At 39.7% G+C, this 22,375-nt stretch overlaps 1 protein-coding gene across 7 annotated transcripts in view; it reads right to left on the bottom strand.

Moving 5' to 3' along the window:
* LOC105492666 (replication timing regulatory factor 1) overlaps positions 1-22,375 on the bottom strand; it is an 82,206-nt gene that overhangs the window by 56,306 nt on the left and 3,525 nt on the right. For all 7 annotated transcript variants that reach the window (XR_003020661.2, XR_003020660.2, XM_011759908.3 and 4 more), the window contains 8 exons: positions 20,897-20,993; positions 19,388-19,515; positions 19,177-19,271; positions 15,731-15,920; positions 13,069-13,161; positions 6,921-7,059; positions 2,788-2,939; positions 510-627 (listed from right to left, as the gene is read on the bottom strand). Coding sequence is in view for 5 of the 7 variants with exons in the window: in XM_011759908.3 (XP_011758210.2) it covers positions 510-627; positions 2,788-2,939; positions 6,921-7,059; positions 13,069-13,161; positions 15,731-15,920; positions 19,177-19,271; positions 19,388-19,515; positions 20,897-20,993 (1,012 nt within the window). In the remaining 2 variants the exon portion in view is untranslated. The remainder of the gene's footprint in view (positions 1-509; positions 628-2,787; positions 2,940-6,920; positions 7,060-13,068; positions 13,162-15,730; positions 15,921-19,176; positions 19,272-19,387; positions 19,516-20,896; positions 20,994-22,375) is intronic.

Here is a 22,375-nt window from a genome sequence, read left to right as displayed (position 1 = left end):
CCCGGCTAATTTTTGTATTTTTGGTAGAGACGGGGTTTCACCGTGTTGGCCAGGCTGGTCTCAAACGCCTGACCTCAAGTGATCTGCTGGTCTCGGCCTCCCAAAGTGCTAGGGTTACAGGCATGAGTCACCTCGCCCAGCCAATGTGTTGTTTTTAATAGTGCTAAGATTCCGGTTCTAAAACCAACAGACTTTCATGTTAATTGCTCTGAGGCTTTTTTTGTAATGTACCTCATATAAAGTACTGAAAATACATCTGTCTTTTCTAACCACAACTACGTGCTTACAACAGTACTCAGTAACATAAAAACAAAACAAAACAAAAAAAAAACAGGAAGACATAATGGATTTTTTGGTAACGAATCTAAAAATTATGAAGTGCTTCGTTTCATACGAAAAACACTGAGTAAAACCTCTCAAAGCTTGTTTTATTTCCTACTTCAAAACTATGGTTCTAGGTCAACAAAGCCTGATTAAAAAAGCAAAAACCAACAATATCTACCTCTTACCTTTGTGTACAGGAGTCATAGGATTTAAACCTGGAGATGTAGCTACATGACACGAATTGCCTTGAGGTGAGGCATTAGAATCAATGCTTATTGTACTTTGAATCAGAGGCACACAAACCTATGGCGTAAAAGAGAAAACATCGATCTATAAACTATATTATCTGTCACAGTTTCTAAAAGCCTCACATAATATAAATTTCATTAAATGGAGCCTTAATATATTCCATTTTACAGATTGTTTCCATGCACAAACAGGCTAAAAAATGAAATTTGGAAAAAATATAAACATTTTATTACAATTGTATTTGCCCTAAATGTGTGTTACCTAAATTTGTTTATATACATAAACATCTGAATTGTATACATTATTGATAGACTAATTTAAACTTTTTAAAACTCTGGAACATCATCCTAGTACCAGTCACCTGTAGTTACCAAATAAATTATTCCAATTAATGTATTGGACAAATGCAAATAATTAGCCTATTGGACCCTTAAAACGGTAGAATTTGGAAAATTCATTATGATCCAAACTACATTATTGACAATACCCATCTTCAATTACTTCATGTTATATAAAATTTAAAACTCTTAATATATTAAAAAATTAAGAACTGAATAAAAATGGCTTAAGTCCTCCTTTCCAAGAATGCATTCCCTGCTATGCAGCTATTTACATAAAACATAAGGACTATAGATGCATAAGTAAAATATACCCCCAAAATCCAAAATAAGTGAAGAAATGAGAAAGATGTTAGCAGAGCTGCTCCTTTTAACTGTAAAAAAAATTCAAAAACCAGGCCAAGTGCCATGGCTCACGCCTGTAATCCCAGCATTTTGGGAGGCCGAGGCAGGTGGACCACGAAGTCAGGAGATCGAGACCATCCTGGCTAACACAATAAAACCCTGTCTCTACTAAAAATACAAAGAATTAGCCGGGTGTGGTGGTGGGTGCCTGTAGTCCCAGCTACTCTGGAGGCTGAGGCAGAAGAATGGCATGAACCCGGGAGGTGGAGCTTGCAGTGAGCCGAGATTGCGTCACTGCACTCCAGCCTGGGTGACAGAGCAAGACTCCATCTCAAAAAAAAAAATTCAAAAACCAAGGATGGAAATAATTGCAAAAAACCCAAAAGGTTTAGGTAAGATTAAACTTTATGTCTAAATACTAGTAAGGATATGCAAATCCTGAAGAATTCATAAAATCACTGCGTAACAATTAAAAAGAACCTACAAATAGGATTAAATCACTGGTTATCACTATGCAGCCTAGAAAACAGAGGAACAAAAAATAACTACCCAGTGTAGCACTTGATTTCTCTTTTTTTTTTTTTTTTTTTTGAGATGGAGTCTCACTCCACTGCCTGGGCTGGAGTGCAGTGGCGTGATCTTAGATCACTGCAACCTCCAACTCCTGGGTTCAAGCAATTCTCCTCAGCCTCCCGAGCAGCTGAGACTTCAGGCACGTGCCACCATACCCAGCTAATTTTTTGTATTTTAGTAGACATGGGGTTTCAACATGTTGCCCAGGCTGGTCTCGAACTCCTGAGCTCAGGCAATCCACCTGCCACTGCCTCCCAAAGTGCTAGGATTACAGGTGTGAGCCACCATGCCCGGCTGATTTCTATTTCACTGATGCTGGTTTTCTTCTCAATTATATTCCAAATCCTCTAGGGAAAAAAAGCCTCTTTTTAAAATCATAATGCTTGAAGAGTAAGAATGAGTATTTGATTACTTGCTGATTTAAAAACATTTCAGGGCCAGGCGTGATGGCTCATGCCTGTAAGCCAGCACTTGGGGAGGCTGGGGCAGGCGGATCATTTGAGGCCAGGAGTGTGAGACCAGCCTGGCCTCCATGGTGAAACCCTGTCTATACTAAAAATACAAAAAATCAGCCAGGTGTGGTCGTGTGCCTGTAGTCCCAGCTACTTGGGAGGCTGATGCAGGAGAATCACTTGAACCCAGGAGATGGAGACTGCAGTGAGCCGAGATCGTGCCACTGCACTCCAGCCTGGGCAACAGAACAAGACTGTGTCTCAAAATAAATAAATAAATAAATAAAAAATAAAAACATTTCAGGTAAAGAGGCTCCATTTCAAGCAATTGAACAATATCCCTGTGGGAAATGAATTTAAGTTCTCTGCCAGTCAACTGGAAGATCTTTTATATGTTCTAGTCTGCTAACAAATAGCAAAAATAACACTAAAAGAGTACATTGGTAAGAACTTAAGAACACATTAACAAAAACATAAAGTGCTATAGTCAACACTTGTAATGTTACCTGTTCAAAATTAGCAGGAAGATGAGGTCCAAGTCTCATCAGTAAATACCACCAGACTTCTAGTTTTGTTAATGCTAGAGTTTCTGTTCTCACGTGGATTGAACTCAAAGGCTGCATTAACAACTTGAGTCTTTTTGCACTACATAGTATATCTTAAAAGAAAATAAGCACACAGGTAAAGAGACGTCCAAGCTAAAGATTAACTCCAACATTAGCTATGCAACAGTCTTTTATCACAGCAAGAGAACAGATTTTAAAATACTTTTTAAAAAAATAAATCCCCAGGATGTCCTTGCTCTACCCAAAACTTGCATTTTCATAAACTGTAGTACCGCTGAACCAAAGACACTAAATAAGGCAAAAATGTATTTTAAAACAAATAAGTAGTATTTATTAGATACTGTGTGCCAGGGGCAATTTCCCACCAGGAAATACTTTAGGTTGGTTACAAATGAGGGGATGCTACTGACATCTTATGGGTAGAGTACTAGGGACACTACTAAACTTCAACACACAGGACAGTCCTGAAAAACAAATCATCCAGCATAAAATGCCAAAACTTTGAGAAATACTGTCCTAGCTGCTTTAGCATTCTCATTATCCCCATTTGACAAAGAAACGGAAGCATGTTTACATTATGTCAAAAAAGGCTATCATTTTAAAAATCAATTATTAATATATTTCACCAAAAATCATTACTACTGGGGCCACTGATTGAATACATTTTTGAAATCTAAATAGATTCAGATTCAGGACTGCCCTATCTTAACAATAATCATATTGTTAAAATTCAGCATAGAAATTAAATCCAATCTTCAGACAAAACATTTATGCCAAATGAGTAAGACTGGGGATATGAAAAATTAAGACATAGTCTGTGCTAAAATAACTTGTCGAAAAGACCTTAAAAGGGTTGGGCATGGTGGCTCACGCCTATAATCCTAGCACTTTGGGAGGATGAGGAGGGCAGGTCACTTGAGGTCAGGAGTTTGAAACCAGCCTGGCCAACATGGTGAAATCCTGTCTCTACTAAAATTACACAAAGGTTAGATGGGTGTTGCATTGGGCGCCTGTAATACCAGCTACTCAGGAGGCTAAGGCAGGAGAATCGCTTGAACCCAGGAGGCAGAGGTTGCAGTAAGCTGAGATCGTGACACTGCACTCCAGGCTGGGCAACAGAGTGAGACTCCGTCCCGAATAAACAAACAAACAAACAAACAGACTTGGAAAGGACTCAGTCAGGCCATGTATTTGGTAGAATGTCACTCAACAATGTCTGTTACAACTACTCTGCCATTTAGCTATTTCAATTAACAGTTCTATAAGAAAATAAAGGCAGATCACTGTATGAACAACTTATCCAGTCCAAGACACTTACTTTTTGGGGGCCCCTATTCTTTTCGTTCGTTCATTCATTCATTCAGAGACGGAGTTTCGCTCTTGTTGCCCAGCCTGGAGTGCAATGGCGCCATCTCGGCTCACTGCAGCCTCCTCCTCCAGGGTTCAAGCGATTCTCCTGCCTCAGCCTCCCAAGTAGCCGGGATTACAGGCATGTGCCACCATGTCCGGCCAATTTTGTATTTTTAGTAGAGACGGGGTTTCTCCATGTTGGTCAGGCTGCCCTCTAATTCGAGAACTCAGGTGATCCGCCCACCTCTCAAAGTGCTGGGATTACAGGCATGAGCCACCACGCCTGGCCTCTATTCTATTTATGAGAAGAGCTCCATAATAATATATCTACAATAGCAGAGATTAATTACCATGCAATAAACCAATCTCCTTTAATTACAAATTCTGATTTTACACAGGACAGTGATGGATGCCCAGTTTTTGACTACTTTTTCTAGTCGGCCATTGAGCCATTCTACCCAGTAAAATTTAAGTGGATATGTATATAAGATTCTCAGAAGGTTATTTCTAGGTATAGGTGACTCAGCTGTGAAGAAGTCTTTCCTGTTCTACCTTCCCTCCTTCCTGTCTGCAACTAAGACAAATCGAAGATGGCAGAGCAAAAGCAGTCATCTGATTCCTTGATGACTTCCTGGATCCACAGTATTAGTCGTGGATTCCCTAGCTCTGAACTTATTTTTAACTTACCCTCTTTAAACTACTCTTATTTTATGCTTTAACTTAATTCCGAAAGATTGTAGTCCCAAACATTACTTCTGGGTTTACAGTTAGACCCAAATACATGCCAGCTCATAAACATAAAAATAAGCTACAATTTCAATTTAAAATTATAGTAGACTGAGCACAGTGGCTCACACCTGCAATCCTAACACTTTGGAAGGCTGAGGTAGGTAGATCACTTGAGTCCAGGAGTTTGAGAGTGGCCTGAGCAACATGGTCAAATCCCGCCTCTACAAAAGATACAAAAACTAGCCAGACATGGTGGCACACGCCTGTAGTCCCAGCTACCTCAGGGGCTGAGGTGGATCACTAGAGCCCAGGAGGTCAAGGCTGCAGTCAGCCATGATCATGCCACTGCACTCCAGCCTGGGTGACAGGATAAGACCCTAAGAGAGAAAAAAAAAAAAAAAAAACCTATACCCCCAAAATATATGTACCAGTATTTTAAATAAAAGTAATTAAAGGGCTAGGAGCAGTGGCTCTTGCCTGTAATCCCAGCACTTTGGGAGACTGAAGCAGGCGGATCACAAGGTAAGGAGATGAAGACCATCCTGGCTAACACGTGAAATCCCCTCTCTACTAAAAATACAAAAAATTAGCCAGGCATGGTGGCGGGCGCCTGTAGTCCCAGATACTTGGGAGGCTGAGGCAGGAGAATGGCCTGAACCCGGGAGGCGGAGCTTGCAGTGAGCTGAGATTGCATCACTGCCTCCAGCCTAGGCGACAGAGCGAGACTCCGACTCTGTCTCAACAACAAAAAATGTAATTACAGTTAATGCAAATAATCACAATACAAAACATTAAAAGGAGGAAAAAATGAGATAAATAATGGTCTTTGGCAGGAAAAATATAGGATAACAAGTCAACATTACTTAGCAGTTCTTGTAAACGCACAGTATTAATTAAAACTAAGATTAACTACCACCTAGTTAAGTACTCATACTAACCCAGTTTTGGGCTAAATATTCTTTCTTGTGAATATATTATCATAAAACTCCACTGGACAATAAGAAGGTAAGGTTAAAGTAGTAAATCAAAAAGAATGACTTCCAAATATCAATATTCAACCACTATTAGGTACTCTTTTAGAAATCCTGAAAGAAATAAGGCCATCAGTCACTGATATTTTTATTCCATGGAAATCACAACTGTTTCCTATCATCTACTGGTTATGTGACCTCTGGAAAATTACTCAATCTCTCTAAAATAGTGACTAATAATTACATCTCAGGTCTATTGTGATGATTAAATAAAATATACATAAAGCACTCAATTCAGAGCTAACACGTAAGAAAGTCACAAACAGGCTGGGTGCAGTGGCTCACATCTGTAATCCCAGCATTTGGGAGGCCAAGGCGGGTGGATCACTTGAGTTCAGGAGTTCGAGACCAGCCTGGCCAACATAGTGAAACCCTGTCTCTACTAAAAATACAAATATTAGCTGGGTATGGTGGTAGGCATCTGTAATCCCAGCTACTCGGGAGGCTGAGGCAGGAGAATCGCTTGAACCTGGGAGGCGTGGGTTGCAGGGAGCCAAGATCCCACCACTGCACTCCAGCCTGGGCAAGAGTGACACACTGTCACTCTGGGCAAGAGTGACACACTCTTGCCCAGATAAGATAAGACAAGATAAGACAAGATAAGATAAGATAGGATAGGATAACATAACATAAAATATAAAAATATAAAAAATAAAATATAAAAAATAAAATAAAATATAAAAAATAAATAAAAAATAAAATAAAATAAATAAAGGAAGCCACAAAGTTATTTTTCACTTTGTTCAGTTTTTGAAATACTGTAAAACAGATTTTATATTTGTGATTTTCAATGCCTAGTATGTGAATTCTATTTTCAGTACAAATTTATTACTGTTCCCTTAAAATGAAAATAATTCAGTAGTAGCTTAATTTCAACTTAAAATCCAAAAAAACAGAAAAATTTCATTTGTCTTGCTTTAAGCAAAATGAATTCATAGAAAATCAAAATTGTTAAAATATTACCTGGATTCAAAGCAAAATTATCTATTAAACTCTTCCAAGCAATAAAAGCTATTTTTTTAATCATGGGTGCTCCACTACGAAATCCAAGTTCTTCTAGTTGCAACAGAGAATTGATGAAACTCCCACTTCGATGCAAGGTCTAAAAAAGGGAAAAATCATTAAGAAGTTATTTATCTGCATGAAACAGAATAATTGCTATCATTCCTTTATTCATTCACTTAATAGATGCTCTTAGGACTTCATAATCTAATGGGGAGACAAAAGATAAATTATTCACAAACATAAAGAGATGTGTTAAATGTTAGGTATGTTAAAGGTCTTAGGAATTTAAGAAAATAAACTTTAAACACACATTCCAAACTCAAGACCAAAAAATATATAAAGTTTGAAGAAGCAGATAATGCGTAACACAGAACACTTCTAAAACATTAGAGAAAATGAGGAGAGTAGATAAATCCCAAACTTTATCAAAGCAATACCAAACAAAATATATGTTTATATTAAAGAATTAGAGAAAAAAGGTGTTGAACCCTGAAAATAATAAAAATAACCTTTCAAACAAACTGAAAGGAAAATTAAGGAAACATCTAATTTCATGGCTGTAAAAGAAACATTTTTTAAAAACAGTAGTATCTGCTAATAAAAAATAGTAAAAGTGAGATAAAAATCAAGAAAACTGAATAAGGTTTCTTTTTTCTGAGAGGCAGTCTCACTCTGTCGCCCAGGCTACAGTGCAGTGGTGCTATTTCGGCTCACTGCAGTCTCCTGGGTTCAAGTGATTCTCCTGCCTCAGCCTCCCAAGTAGCTGGGATTACTGGCTAATACTACCATGCCCAGCCAATTTTTGTTTTGTTTTGTTTTGTTTGCAATGGGAGTCTGGCTCTGTCACCCAGGCTGGAGAGCAATGGCTGGATCTCAGCTCACTGCAACCTCTGCCTCCTAGGTTTAAGCGATTCTCCTGCCTCAGCCTCCTAAGTAGCTGGGATTACAGGTGCATGCCACCATGCCTAGCTAATTATTGTATTTTTAGTTGAGGCAAGGTTTCACCATGCTGGCCAGGCTGGTCTCGATCTCTGGAACTCAGGGTGATCCGTCCACCTCGGCTTCCCAAAGTGCTGGGATTACAGGAGTGAGCCGCCAGGACCAGTCTAATTTTTATATTTTTAGTAGAGATAAGGTTTTGCCATGCTGGCCAGGCTGGTATCTAACTCCTGACCTCAAATGACCCACCCACCTCAGCCTCCCAAAGTGCTGGGATTACAGACGTGAGCCACCACAGCCAGCAGAAAACCGGATAGCTTCTGAATTACTTCCAAATATTATGTAAGATTTAAATGAGAAAACTATTAAACCAAAAGAAAAATATGAGCTCAGGAGGAAAAAAAAAAATAGGCCAGGCACGGTGGCTCACACCTGTAATCCTAGCACTTTGGGAGGTCAAGGCAGATGGATCACCTAAGGTCGGGAGTTCGAGACCAGTCTGACCAATATGGAGAAATCCCTTTTCTACTAAAAACACAAAAATCAGCCAGGCGTGGTGGCACATGCCTGTAATCCCAGCTACTCGGCAGGCTAAGACAGGAGAATCACTTGAACCCAGGAGGCCGAGGTTGCAGTGAGCCGAGATCGTGCTTGCACTCCAGCCTGGGCAACAAGTGTGAAACTCTGTCTCAAAAAGAAGAAAAAAAGGAAAATAAAGTACAAAATGGAAAAATGACAAGTAATGCATCACAAATAAAAAATTACATAAACACTAATGCTCCTAACAGGCTATAAACCACATATAATCTTAACACACTATAAACCAGTAACAAAAAAAAAAATGGAAGGCAGGGCGCAGTGGCTCACACCTGTAATCCCAGCACTTTGGGAGGCCGAGACGGGCGGATCACGAGGTCAGGAGATCGAGACCATCCTGGCTAACACGGTGAAACCCCGTCTCTACTAAAAATACAAAAAATTAGCTGGGCGTGGCAGGTGCCTGTAGTCCCAGCAACTCGGGAGGCTGAGGCAGGCAAATGGTGGGAACCCAGGAGGCGGAGCTTGCAGTGAGCCGAGATCACGCCACTGCACTCCAGCTGGGGCGACAGAGCGAGACTCTGTCTCAAATAAAATAAAATAAAATAAAAAAATAAAATAAAATAAAATAAAAAATGGATTAGAAAACAAAAAACATACAAGTTAGCTACAAGAGCTAAAGGAAATACTTCGTAACAGATCTAGCCCAAGAAGTTAGACACAAGATGAAAACTACAAAGCTGAAAGAAACTAAAGACCTAGGCCTCGCACAGTGGCTGACTCCTGTAATCCCAGCACTCTGGGAGGCCAAGGTGGGTGGACTGCTTTAGGTCATGAGTTTGAGACCAGCCTGGCCAACGTGGTAAAATCCCGTCTCTACTAAAAATACAAAAACGAGTCAGGCATGGTGGCAGGCGCCTATAATCCCAGCTACTCGGGAGGCCAAGGCAGGAGAATCACTTGAACCCAGGAGGCTGAGGTTACAGTGAGCCAAGACTGCGCCACAGCACTATAGCCAGAAAGACTCTGTCTCAAAAAAAAAAAAAAAAAAAAAAAACCTAAACAAATGGAAAGACATCTGCTCATTGGTAGAAAGACTTAACATCAATGAAATGCTAACTACTCAAGGCATTATACGCAGATTCATCACAATCCCTACCATGAATTCAACTGTCTTTTTCACAGATAAAGAAGTCTATCGTCAAATTAACACGGAATTGCAAAGAGCCTCAAAAAGCCAAAACAGCCAGCGTGGTGGCTCACACGAGTAATCCCAACACTTTGGGAGGCCAAGGCGGGCAGATTACAAGGTCAGGAGTTCGAGACCAGCCTGGCCGATATGGTGAAACACCATCTCTACTAAAAATACAAAACTTCAGCCAGGCATGGTGGTGTGCAACTGCAGTCCCAGCTACTCAGGAGGCTGAGGCAGGAAAATCACTTGAACCCAGGAGGCGGCGGTTGCAGTGAGGTGAGATCACGCCGCTGCACTCCAGTCTGGGTGACAGGGAGAGTCTCCAGCTCAAAAAAAAAAATTTTTTTTTAAAAATTAAAAGCCAAAACAATCCTGAAAAATAAGAAAACCAGACAACTCACACTGACTGACTTCCAAACGTAGTATAAAGCTATAGTAATTAATATATATGGTAACTGCATAAGGACAGCCATACACACTAACAGCACAGAATACTGAGCTTGGATATAAATCTTTGCACCTGTGTTCAAATGATTTTCAAAAGGCCACCAAAGGCCAGGTGCAGTGGCTCATGCCTGTAATCCCAGCACTTTGGGAGGTCGAGGCGGGTGGATCTCTTGAGCTCAGAAGTTCGAGACCAGCCTGGCCATGTGGTAAAACCCCATCTCTAATAAAAATACAAAAAAGAAAAAAAATTAGCCGAGCAAGGTGGTGGGCACCTGTAATCCCAGCTACCTGGGAGACTGAGGCAGGAGAATTGCTTGAACCCAGGAGGTAGAGGTTGCACTGAGCCAAGATCATGCCACTGCACTGCAGCCTTGGCAACAGAGTAAGACTGTCTCAAAAAACAAAAAAAAGGGGTACCAAAAGGATTTAATAAAAACAACCTTTTCAATAAATGGTACTGAGGAATCTGAACATCTACACGCAAAAGGATGAACCTGGACTCTCACCTTACACCATATCCAAATATTCACTCAAAATGGTTCAAAGATCTATATTCAAGATCTAAAACTGGAAAATTCTTACAAGAACACATTGGGAAACAAAAATGACATTGGATTTGGCAACAACTTCATGAATATGATGTCAAGTATGAGCAATAACAAAAAATATACATAATATACCAAAATTAAAAACTGTGCAATGGATATTACCAAGAAAGCAAAAGAGAACCTATAGAATGGAAACAAATATTTGCAAATCACATAACTGATACGGGATGAATATCAAAAACATATAAAGAACTACAACTCAACAAAAATTCAAACCTACTCAAAAATGGACCAAGGACTTAGACATTTCTCCACAGACAATTAAAACAGCCAAGAACCAAGTGAAAAGATGTTCAACATCACTAGTAATCAGAGAAATGCAAATCTATACCAAATCAATCCCACTTCACATTCACTAGAATGGCTATCAAAAACAAAAAGGAAAATAAAAAGTGTTGGTGAGGATGTTAAGAAAGTGGAACCCTAGTGCATTACGGGTGGGAATGTAAAATGGTGCAGCTGCTACAGAAGAGTTTGGTGCTGGCTGGTCCAAGTGGCTCATGCCTGTAATCCAGCAAATTTGGAGGCTGAGGCGAGCGGATCACTTGAGTTGGAAACCAGCCTGAGCAGCATGGCAAAATCCCATCTCTACAAAATATATGGAAAAAAAAAAAAAATTCAGCTGGGCAGGGTGGTAGTCCCAAGTAATCGGGAGGCTGAGGTGGGAGGATGGTTTGAGCCTGGGAGACAGGTTGAAGTGAGTGAGGTTGTGCCACTGCACTCCAGCCTGGGTGACAGAGCCAGACCTTGTCTCAAAAAAAGAAAGAGTTTGAGGCTTTCTCAAAAAGTTCAACATAGAATTACTACATAACCCAGCAATTCCACTCTTAAACATATACCCAAAAAACTGAAAGCTGTAACTCTGACAGATTTGTACACTGGTGTTTACAGCAACATTATTCACAATAGCCAAAAGGTAGAAACAACCTAAATGTCTCTCAACAGATACACAAAATGTGTTATATACAATCACTCAGCCATAAGAATGCAACTTTAATATGTGTTATGACATGGATAAATCTTAAAAACTTTATGCTGCCAGGCACGGTGGCACATGCCTGTAATCCCAGCACTTTGGGAGGCCGAGGTGGGCAGATCACGAGGTCAGGAGACCAAGATCATCCTGGCCAAAATGGTGAAATCCTTCCTGTCTCTACTAAAAACACAAAAATTAGCCGGGCATAGAGGCACATGCCTGTAGTCCCAGCTACTCAGTAGGCTGAGGCAGGAGAATTGCTTGAACCCACGAGGCAGAGGTTGCAGTGAGCTGAGATCACACCATTGCACTCCAGCCTGGGCCACAAGAGTGAAACTCTGTCTCAAAAAAAATAAAAAAAACTTTATGCTTAGTGAAATAAGCCAGACACAGAGGAGCAAATATGTTATAATTTCACTTTTATGAGGTACCTAGAATAAGCAAATTCGTAGAGACTGAAAGTAGAACAAAAGGGTGATGTCTGGGTGGGGGAGGGGGGCAGAGGGAGTTTACTGCTTAATGGGTACAGTTTTTGTTGCGGATGATGCACAAGTTTTGGGTATAGATAATGGTGATGCTTATAACATTATGAATAGATTTAATGCCATTGAATTCTTCATTTACAAATGGTTAGAACACAATAAAAGCAGCACACCCCCTACCACCTAAAACCTGCTTAATCATTGAACATACAGTTGATTCTCGCTCATTATTCATAGTAGTTATGGTTTTCTATTATATAAAATAGCCTGGAAACTAAATTAGCAAATACTGAGCAATCACTCCCATGGGAAATACACAGTTAGGTTTCTTTGAGTCTATGGACACACTTTTGTCAGCTGTTCAATATATAACCTGTTTAACATCTATCTATTAGAAGATATTTTACATTACTGAATCACTAACATCAAATTCACAGCCAGTAGCTCTATAAATCGTGCCTGAACAAAGTTTATTTTCATCATTGGGTATATCACAGCCTTCCTTTGCTTAGGAACACAAACTAGACAGCATCTGGACCCAGGCTTTGGGTCCCAAATTTAACCAGTAAACCACCAGGAAAAGCACAGAAAAGTGAAAAATGTGGCATTACAGGGATTATAAAAAGGACACCTGTTTAAGGTATGAGAACTAAAACAAAAAGGCAGAGCGTAACTTTGCTTGACCTCAGCTGGAAACACACACATTGTGACTCCAATTCTTTGCCACCCTGGGTGTCTACAAATGATGGCAAAAGCAATGCAAGTACTGATTTCAGATTTACAAATGAATTTTAGTAAGCATGAAATAATGAGCATCAGCTGTACAAAGGAAATAATGAGCATCGAGTGTACAAACAAAAGGTAAGAAAAGAAAGAGTCCAGCATGTAAATATTGTGGACTGTTCATTAACTGGGCACTTACCCTTCCAAGTAGTTTGACAAACAAAGGCCATAATTTTAACACGTAAGTCTCATTTTTACTCATAAATAGCTTCTGGAGTTCTGAGATTAATTTCTGCAAACAAAAGCAATTAATTTACCAAACAGACTCTTTGAAAAAAAAAAATCCAATATCAAAGTCTAGGAATAATTTTCAATAACCAGTTTTCTCCATGATAAAAATATTACCCAACCCAAGGCCAGGTGCGGTGGGTCAAGCCTGTAATCCCAGCACTTTGGGAGGCCAAGGCAGGCAGATCACCTGAAGTCAGGAGTTCAAGACCAGCCTGGCCAATACAGTGAAGCCCCATCTCTACTAAAAATACAAAAATTAGCTGGGTGTGGTGGCAGGCGCCTGTAATTCCTACTACTCGGGAGGCTAAGGCATGAGAATTGCTTGAACCCAGGAGGCGGAGGGTGCAGAAAGCAGAGAACGTGCCACTGCACTCCAGCCTGGGTGACAGAGCGAGACTGTCTCAAAAAAAAAAAAAAAAAAAAAATTACCCCTCCCAAAAAACTCCACAAGAAAAGCTGAAGCATAGAGCAAATGTGAAGGAGTTTTTACAGTAAATGCTCTAATACAAACAACCAGATTCTATCATTAACACTTGTTGGTCTTATCACCTATCTGGCCATCCTACCATCCATCAATCCAACTTTTTTCCTAACAATATACTTTACCCTAAAAATGTCAGCATGCATATCATTAACTAGTTTAAATGGCACTGTATTAATATTTTCACACTAATAATGAAAAAATACATTAATAGCTTCATAATCAACAAACGTGAAATAATTTTTAGCTCAAATTTATATAAAGAATTTCATATATGCTTTGTTGCAAGCTTGATAAATGGGTTACAAAAGGGATTTTCTGGTCAGGCACGGTGGCTCATGCCTGTAATCTCAGCACTTTGGGAGGCTGAGGCAGGCAGATCACAAGGTCAAAAGTTCGAGACCAGCCTGGCCAATATGGTGAAACCCCATCTCTACTAAAAATACAAATATCAGTCGGGCATGGTGGCAGGTGCCTATAATCCCAGCTACTCCTGCTGAGGCAGGAGAATCACCTGAACCCAAGAGATGGAGACTACAGTGAGCTGAGACCGCGTCACTGCACTCCAGCCTGGGCAACAATCACGAAACTGTCTCAAAAAAAAAAAAATTTATATGTATATATATGTTACTAAAAAATGAATTCATCAGAATAAAGCTATTTATGAAGACACTCAAGTTACTTTGTCATACTGAACATTACCAAGAAGTCTTCTGCATTTTAAGCAAGTAAAATCCCAGGTTTTAGGGGCTGGGTGTGGTGGCTCACGCCTGTCATCCCAAAACTTTGGGAGACTAAAGTGGGAGGACTGCTTGAGCCCAGGAGTTCAAGATCTGCTTGGTTAATATAGTGAGACCCTGTCTCTTAAAACAAAAAATAAAACAAGGCCTTCAAATATGGCTTTCCATGTAACCTAGAGTAAAAAATCCGTCCTTACAATGGTTCCCGCCATGGTCCTATGTGATTGGGCCCTCTTTTCCTCTCTCTAATTCACTCCACTACTGTCATACTGCCCCCAGTGTTCCCAGAACACCAACCAGGTACACAACCATTAGAGACGGGCCTTTTGCCCTCATGGTTCTCTTGTCTGGTATGAAGTTACCCTACATTATCCACATGGGTAACTCCTCTGCCTTCAAATCACTGTTCAAATGTCCTTTCCTTTGCCTTCTCTGACCACCTTACATTCCTTTCTCACGGCACTCTCCAGTCCTTGCTCTTCTCCTTAGTGCTCTTCACTTACTACACTATGTACTTAATTATCTCTCCCACAAGAAAATAAGCTCCATCAAGCCTCTTTTGTTCACTGCTATATTTACAGCGCCTGCAACAAAGCACTACATATATCAGATGCCCAGTAAATATGTTACAAGAACAATGGTTAGAAAACCTAAAACCTGTGGCAAGTAATAACTAGAAAACTATAGAGACTAGGTAAGTTTATGTACATTAAATTTGTATCTCCTAGGATTATACAGTAACAACCCAAACATGAGTGAATCAGTTAATGCTCTCCCTCTTTCAGCAATACAATTCCTATTTCCTATTTATTGGGAACGAAGTAAAATGTCTGGATTTTAGTAACAATAGATAGCTCCCCTCCTTACTACTATGTAATAAGCAAGGTGCCTATGCTAACTTATGCAATTCTTAATGTTGTGATTCAAAGCTAAAATCCTAGCTCATAGTGCAACTATACCAATATGCCCAGATTTTTTTTTTGGGGGGTGGGGACAGGCTCTCACTCAGCCAGGCTAGAATGCAGTGGTGAGATCATAGCTCACTGCAGCCTCAAATTTCTGGTCAAGCAATCCTCCCGCCTTAGCCTCCCAAGCATCTGAGACTACAGGTGCGTGCCACCACGCCCAGCTAATTTTTAAGATATTTTGTAGAGATGGGTCTCACTCTGTTGCCCAGATGGGTCTGGAACTCCTGGCCTCAAGCAATCCTCCCACCTCAGCCTCCCAGCCTCCCACATTGGGACTACAGGTGAGAGCCACTATACCTGGCCCCCCAGACTGAATTTTAAGCTCAGTGCAAAACCTTCTGATGCAGTATCCAGAAAATTCTTACATAAAAGAACACTCACAGTAGTCATAAGCTGCTCTGTAATAGATGCTATTTCTTGCTGTTTCTGAAGCAATAATGGCATTCCCATCTCCAAAGCAGTTGCTCCCCGCAAATGTACCTTTTGTGCTGAATGAACCACTAAAGGTATGACCAGTTTTGCCCACCTCACTGCCTCTTCTCCCATTTGAGTTGGGGCTTGTTCAATTAGCCTATAATAAAGAAATCAACGAATAATTAGCGTGACGTCACGTTTTAAGTCTTAACAAGCAGTAAAATATGTGACACACAGAAATATACACAGTACGGCCCATTTGTTTTAGAATATATACAAATACGCATATGCACACAAGAAATAGATACAATTTTTACTAATTTGCACATTATTAATTTTGTAAATTTTTTTTAAAGAACTAATCTTGTCTTAAGATTGAAATATTACAGTCACCCCTCAGTATCCCTGGGGTACTGGTTCTAGGACCTCACAATAATGCTCAGGTCTGATATAAAAAGGACGGTATAGTCATGCACCACAAACAAACGTTTTGGTTAAAAACGCAGCACATTCACAATAGTGGTCCAGTAAGATTTTAAGGGACCTGACAAGTTCCTATCACCTAGTGACATTGTAGCTGTTGTAACATTGCAGTGCAATACATTATTCATGTTTCTGATAACAATGGTGTAAACCAACAAATCTACTGCACTCTCATTCACATAAAAGTACAGCACAATTATATACAGGACATTACTGTACTATTAAGATGATAAGAAATGACCGGCCAGGTGCGGTGGCTCACACCTGTAATCTCAGCACTTTGGGAGACCGAGGCGGGGGGATCATGGAGACTATCCACGGGGAGATGGAGACTATCCTAACATGGTGAAACCCCGTCTCTTCTAAAAATACAAAACTTAGCTGGGCGTGGTGGCACTTGCTTGTAATCCCAGCTACTTGGGAGGCTGAGGCAGAATAGCTTGAATCCGAGAGGCAGAGGTTGCAGTGAGCCAAGACCTCACCACTGTGTTCCAGCCTGGCGACAGAGCAAGACTCCGTCACACACACAAAAAATAGTAATAAAAAAAAATTTTTTTTAAATGACTATGTTACCGGTTTATGTATATACCACACTATAATTTTTATTATTAGAGTTTACTCCTACTTCTATTTTTAAAAAGTTAACTGTAAAGTAGCCTTGAAGGGTCCTTCGGCAGATACTCCAGAAGGCAGCATTAACCACAGATGACAGCTCCATGCATGTTATTGCCCTTGAACAAGTTTTAGTATGACAAGATGTGGTGGTGGGAAACACTGATAAGGATCCTGACCCTGCAAGAGGCCCTAGGCTGATGTGTTATGTTGTTAACCAAAAAGTTATGAAAGTCAAAAACAAATAAATAAATTAAAAATTAAGGCTCCTAGAATAAGGATTTAACGAGGGAAAATAATTTTGTACAATTGTATGTTTGTGTTTTAAGCTAAGTATTCTTCTTTTTTTTTTTTTGAGACCAAGTCTCTCTGTCACCCAAGCTGGAGTGCAGTGGCACGATCTCAGCGCACTGCAACCTCTGCCTCCTGGGTGCAAGTGATTCTCATGCCTCAGTCTCCCATATAGCTGAAGATTACAGGCACACATCACCACGCCCAGCTAATTTTGTATTTTCAGTAGAGATGGGGTTTCACCATGTTGACCAGGCTGCTCTCACGCTGCTGACCTCAGGTAATCTGCCCACCTGGGCCTCCCAAAGTTCTGGGATTACAGGCATGAGCCACTGTGCCCAGCCAAAGCTAATTATTCTTACAAAAGTCAAAAAGTTTTAAAACTTTAAAGTCTAAAGTTACAATAGGCTGGCCAGGCACAGTGGTTCACGCCTGCAATCCCAGCACTTTGGGGGGCTGAGGTGGGTGGATCACCTGAGGTCAGGAGTTCAACACCAGCCTGGCCAACATGGCAAAATCCCATTTCTGCTAAAAATACAAAAATAAGCCGGTCGTGGTGGCGGGTGCCTATAATCCCAGCTACTCAGGAAGCTGAGGCACAAGAATTACTTGAACCTGGGGGGTGGAGGTTGCAGAGCGCCGATATCACCCCACTACACTCCAGCCTGAACAACAGTGTGATTGTCTCAAAAAAAGTTACAGAAAGTAGAGACTAATTTATTTTTTAAATGTTTTTATAGATTTAGTGTAGCATAAGTGTACAGTCTTTATGAATAATCTACAATAGTGCACAGTAACATCCCAGACCTTCACATTCCCTCATCACTCCTTCACTGACTCACCCAAAGAAACTTTAGTCCTAAAACCTCCATCCGTGGTAAGCACCAGATACAGGTGTACCATTTTTTAATCTTTTTAATCATATTTTTACTGTACCTTTTCTATGTTTAGGTACACAAATAGTATTGTGTTAGAAGTGCCTACAATATCCAGTACAGTAATACACTGTACAGGTCTGTAGCCTGGGAGCAACAGGTTGTACCATGCAGCCTAGGTATACAGTAGGCTCTCCCCTCTAGGTTTGTGTAAGTCCACTCTATGTTTGCACAATGATGAAATTATATAATGATGCATTCCTCAGAATGTATTTCCATCATTATATGACACGACTGTATTTGCATATAACTTATGCACATCTTCCCCTATACTTTAAATCATTTCTAGATTACTGATAATAGCTAATACAATGTAAGTGCTAAGTAAGTAGTTGTTAAACTGTACTGTTTAGGAAATAATGACAAGAAAATCAAAGTCCGTACATGTTCAATACAGATGCAATTTTTCTGAGACTTTCAACCCTCAATTGGTTAAATACAAGGATGCAGAACCTACAAAGGGCCAACTGTATTACTTATTGTTATGCTAAATTCATCATTGTTATAGAAGAGGATAGCCAGAGAACGATGACATAATCTTAGCATCAATCAGAGCATTCAACAGTGGGCAAGTTAAAGCAAGTAACTCAACAAGAAAACTTTAAAGAACAAAAAACAGGGAAGACAGAAATCATGTCATCAAAGAGTTTACACTTAAAAAAAAAAAAGAGTTTATGCTGTTGGCGTGCCTGTTATAACAAAAATGAAGAAGGTACTCTCCTATTCCCTGCTAAACACTGATTGCCTTTCTAAACAACCCCTAAGCCCACTTATGAGTTTACATTATTTTTAAAACCCTTACAACAAGCTTTAACAGAGGTATTTTTCAAACCCGAACTGTGTATGTTACTAGCAGGAACATAACCAAGACTTCACCTTGAACATGGTCCCAGTAAAAATTTTAAACACCTAGTAACCCATGCACATCTACTTCCATCTTCTTTCTGTTACTTCTTGTCCTTGAGTCTTTTGGTGTAAAAGACATTTCCCCCTTTCAATGTCTGTCTCTCATTTAAATTCCAAAAGCCCTCTCCCCCTTCAGCTAAACTTATGAAAACTATTCTTCAATTTGCACAGCATCCAAATGCATACCTTATGATAACATTTAACGCTTCAAAATCAACAACAGCAGAATGCGTCTCTCCTTTATTAAATAGTATTTCTAATGAATCAATTATACTGGATACCTAAAAAACAAACCAAATAAATACAAATGAAATAAGCCTGAACTGTTTTTATTGGCATTATAGTTGTTTTTTAATTGGCATATAGTTAAGACGGCATACCCAAAAACTATACTCACCATTTTGCCAACCACGTCAGAGGGAAATGTCTGCTTAGATATCACCCAAAGTGCTCTGGTACGTACATTTTTGTCTGAACTCTTAATGGTATCATTCAATTTTGAAAGCAATTCTAGAGCATTTGCCTCTGAAAAACAAGCAGTTTTAATTTTGTATAGAATAGTTGATACTCTTTAAAGTCTCAAATATAAAACTAGAGAAAACAATATACTCATCAATCATAAAATTAAAAGTATATCCAGAGAATAGATCAGAGAACCAATGCTGATACCAAACTTCTCCCCAAAACACAAAATTCAGATTAGAGGGGAAGGTATACTGAGAGAAAATAAACAACAGACACCAAATCAGACTTTCTTGTGCAACTGAAGTAACTACAGATATCACTGTAGGTTTGAACATACAAGACAATTAATTTTTGGTAAGATGTTTTCAATCCTGCATCTCTGCTCCAAAATGAACAACTCCTGCTTTAGGTTGTTAACACTTCCATGTATAAAAAAGAGCAAGCAGCAGCTTTTCCCTCAAAAACAGATGGTAACAACTTTGACATCTTTATTCCTAACTTTCCTTCTCTAAAGAGTTTCCTTTACAATGGAAATCATCTAACTGGAACAACAATGCAGACTACTTGAAAACTTAGCATTAGGTTCTGTGCTTTTATTACCACTTTTAGTTCCAAATTATCCCACATTTATCATTATGTCAAAGAACTTTTCAATTCAGCATATTCCTTAGTGCATATGCCTGAATAAAAATTTCCATTTTTACAGCAATCATGTTTAAATACCCTTTTTATTTTATTTTTGTTTGAGACGGAGTTTCACTCTTCCTTCCCAGGCTGGAGTGCAATGGCACCATCTTGGCTCTCTGCAACCTCCACCTCCCGCGTTCAAGCGATTCTCCTGCCCCAGCCTCCTGAGTTGCTGGGATCACAGGCATGCGCCATAACGCCCGGCTAATTTTTTTGTATTTTTAGTAAAGATGGGGTTTCTCCATGTTGGCCAGGCTAGTCTTCAACTCCTGACCTTAGCTGATCTGCCCGCCTCAGCCTCCCAAAGTGCTGGGATTACAGGCATGAGACACCGCACCCAGCAAATACCCTTATTTTTTTTTTTCTTTTTTTTTTTTTTTTTTGAGACAGTCTCGCTCACTCTCCCAGTCTGGAGTGCAGTGGGGTGATCTCAGTTCACTGCAAGCTCCGCCTCCCGGGTTCATGCCATTCTCCTGCCTCAGCCTCCCGAGTAGCTGGGACTACAGGCGCCCGCCACTACGCCCAGCTAAGTTTTTGTCAAATACCCCTTAATTTTATGAGCAAATTTTGTAGTATCAAAGTTAGAGCTACGTGTAGGTGATGATAATCTAAACATTCTTTCCTAAAAGCAAACCTTAAACTACAGGTTCTGAAACTAATCCAGAGATAATAGTACTTTTAACAGCATCAAATTATACTTAAAATTTATACTTTATACTCTAAAACTATTGACAGTCATAAGAAATTTATCTACCTGATAATTCTGAGGTAATTTTGGGATTATATAAGCAAAACCCCAGGGCTTGTAGAGCAGCACTACTCAGCTCCGAGTTTTGACTGGAAATGTGAGTCTACAAAAACAAAACCACATTTATTACAAACAAGCACAACTGTAAATCAATCTTTAGAAAGCAGAAGTCAATTACAGAACAAACAAATTCATCACATTTTACTCCAACAAATCCTTGAGAATATGCATAAAAAACAAAAATAAACAAGGAATAAAATCAGAAGGCCATGTGTACAGTTTGGCAAAGAAAGGAGAGGAAACTGGATCAAGAGCAACTGAATGAAGATAAAGGATATCTCTACACCTATGAAAGCAAAGAAAAAGAGGTCAACAGATGAAAAATGCTAAAGACATAACAGGGAAAAGGGAGTAAGGCCCCACCACTGAGTAAACAAGAGACTCAAATGCAAAAGCTAACATCCTAACTTTAGAGGGGAGTGACATCTCTTCCTCCAAGACTGGGAGAAGGAAGGGGTTAGAATGTAACATTTATAAAGTATCTATTATTATCTCAATTAGTAGTTATATAAAACAATTTTTTTAAACCTTACTTTATACATAAGAGAATTTCAATCCATGTCAATCTAGAAATTGTTTTTTTTTTTTTTGGAGACAAGAGTTTCACTCTTGACCAGGTTGGAGTGCAATGATGTAATCTCAACTCACTGCAATAGTCTCTCACTGCAACCTCCGCTTCCCAGGTTCAAGAGTAGCTGGGATGACAGGCGTGCGCCACCATGCCTGGCTCATTTTTTGTATTTTTAGTAGAGATGGGGGTTTCACCATGTTGGCCAGGCTGGTCTCGAACTCCTGACCTCAGGTGATCCACCCGCCTCAGACCTCCCAAAGTGCTGGGATTACAGGTGTGAGCCACCTTGCCTGGCTGTCAATCTAGAATTGAAAGTCCAACTTATAGTATTTATGTAAAAGCTATAAAAGGCCAAATCTGTCAAAGAGGATCTCAGTATGTTTACTTTTACCCTGTACCCCATTTCCTTGTACCATTTCCTACTCCAAAGGGATTTATCTTCAAAATCCCCCATATCTGTTTGAATCAAATATCCAAGGAATCCTCAAATTCCTGAGCAGGAGAATAGCAAATGTTAATGGTTAAATATATGAGCAGATACTTCTCTGCAGTGTCTTCTATATTTACAAAACGAAGCCAAAAAATTCAAACCCTAGAGTACAGAATGTAAGGGATATAGTACAGCAACCAGGTGTAAGCAACTAAGTAAGGCTTAATACTTTGAGAGCTACTACTATATCTCCTGGATAATAGCTAGTAAATGTCTGTGATTAATTTTCATTAAACTTACTTGAAAGTGTTCCTTAACAATAATGTGTCTCATTTTCAAGAATGTTGTGGATTCCTAGACACAATCCTAGCTGAACTCTAAACACAACATAGAAACATGTTCTACTTTACCTGGTATGGTTACT

Source organism: Macaca nemestrina, chromosome 11, assembly GCF_043159975.1.
Source record: "Macaca nemestrina isolate mMacNem1 chromosome 11, mMacNem.hap1, whole genome shotgun sequence".
Lineage (NCBI taxonomy): Eukaryota > Metazoa > Chordata > Mammalia > Primates > Cercopithecidae > Macaca > Macaca nemestrina.
This window is presented reverse-complemented; position numbering and strand designations above follow the sequence as displayed.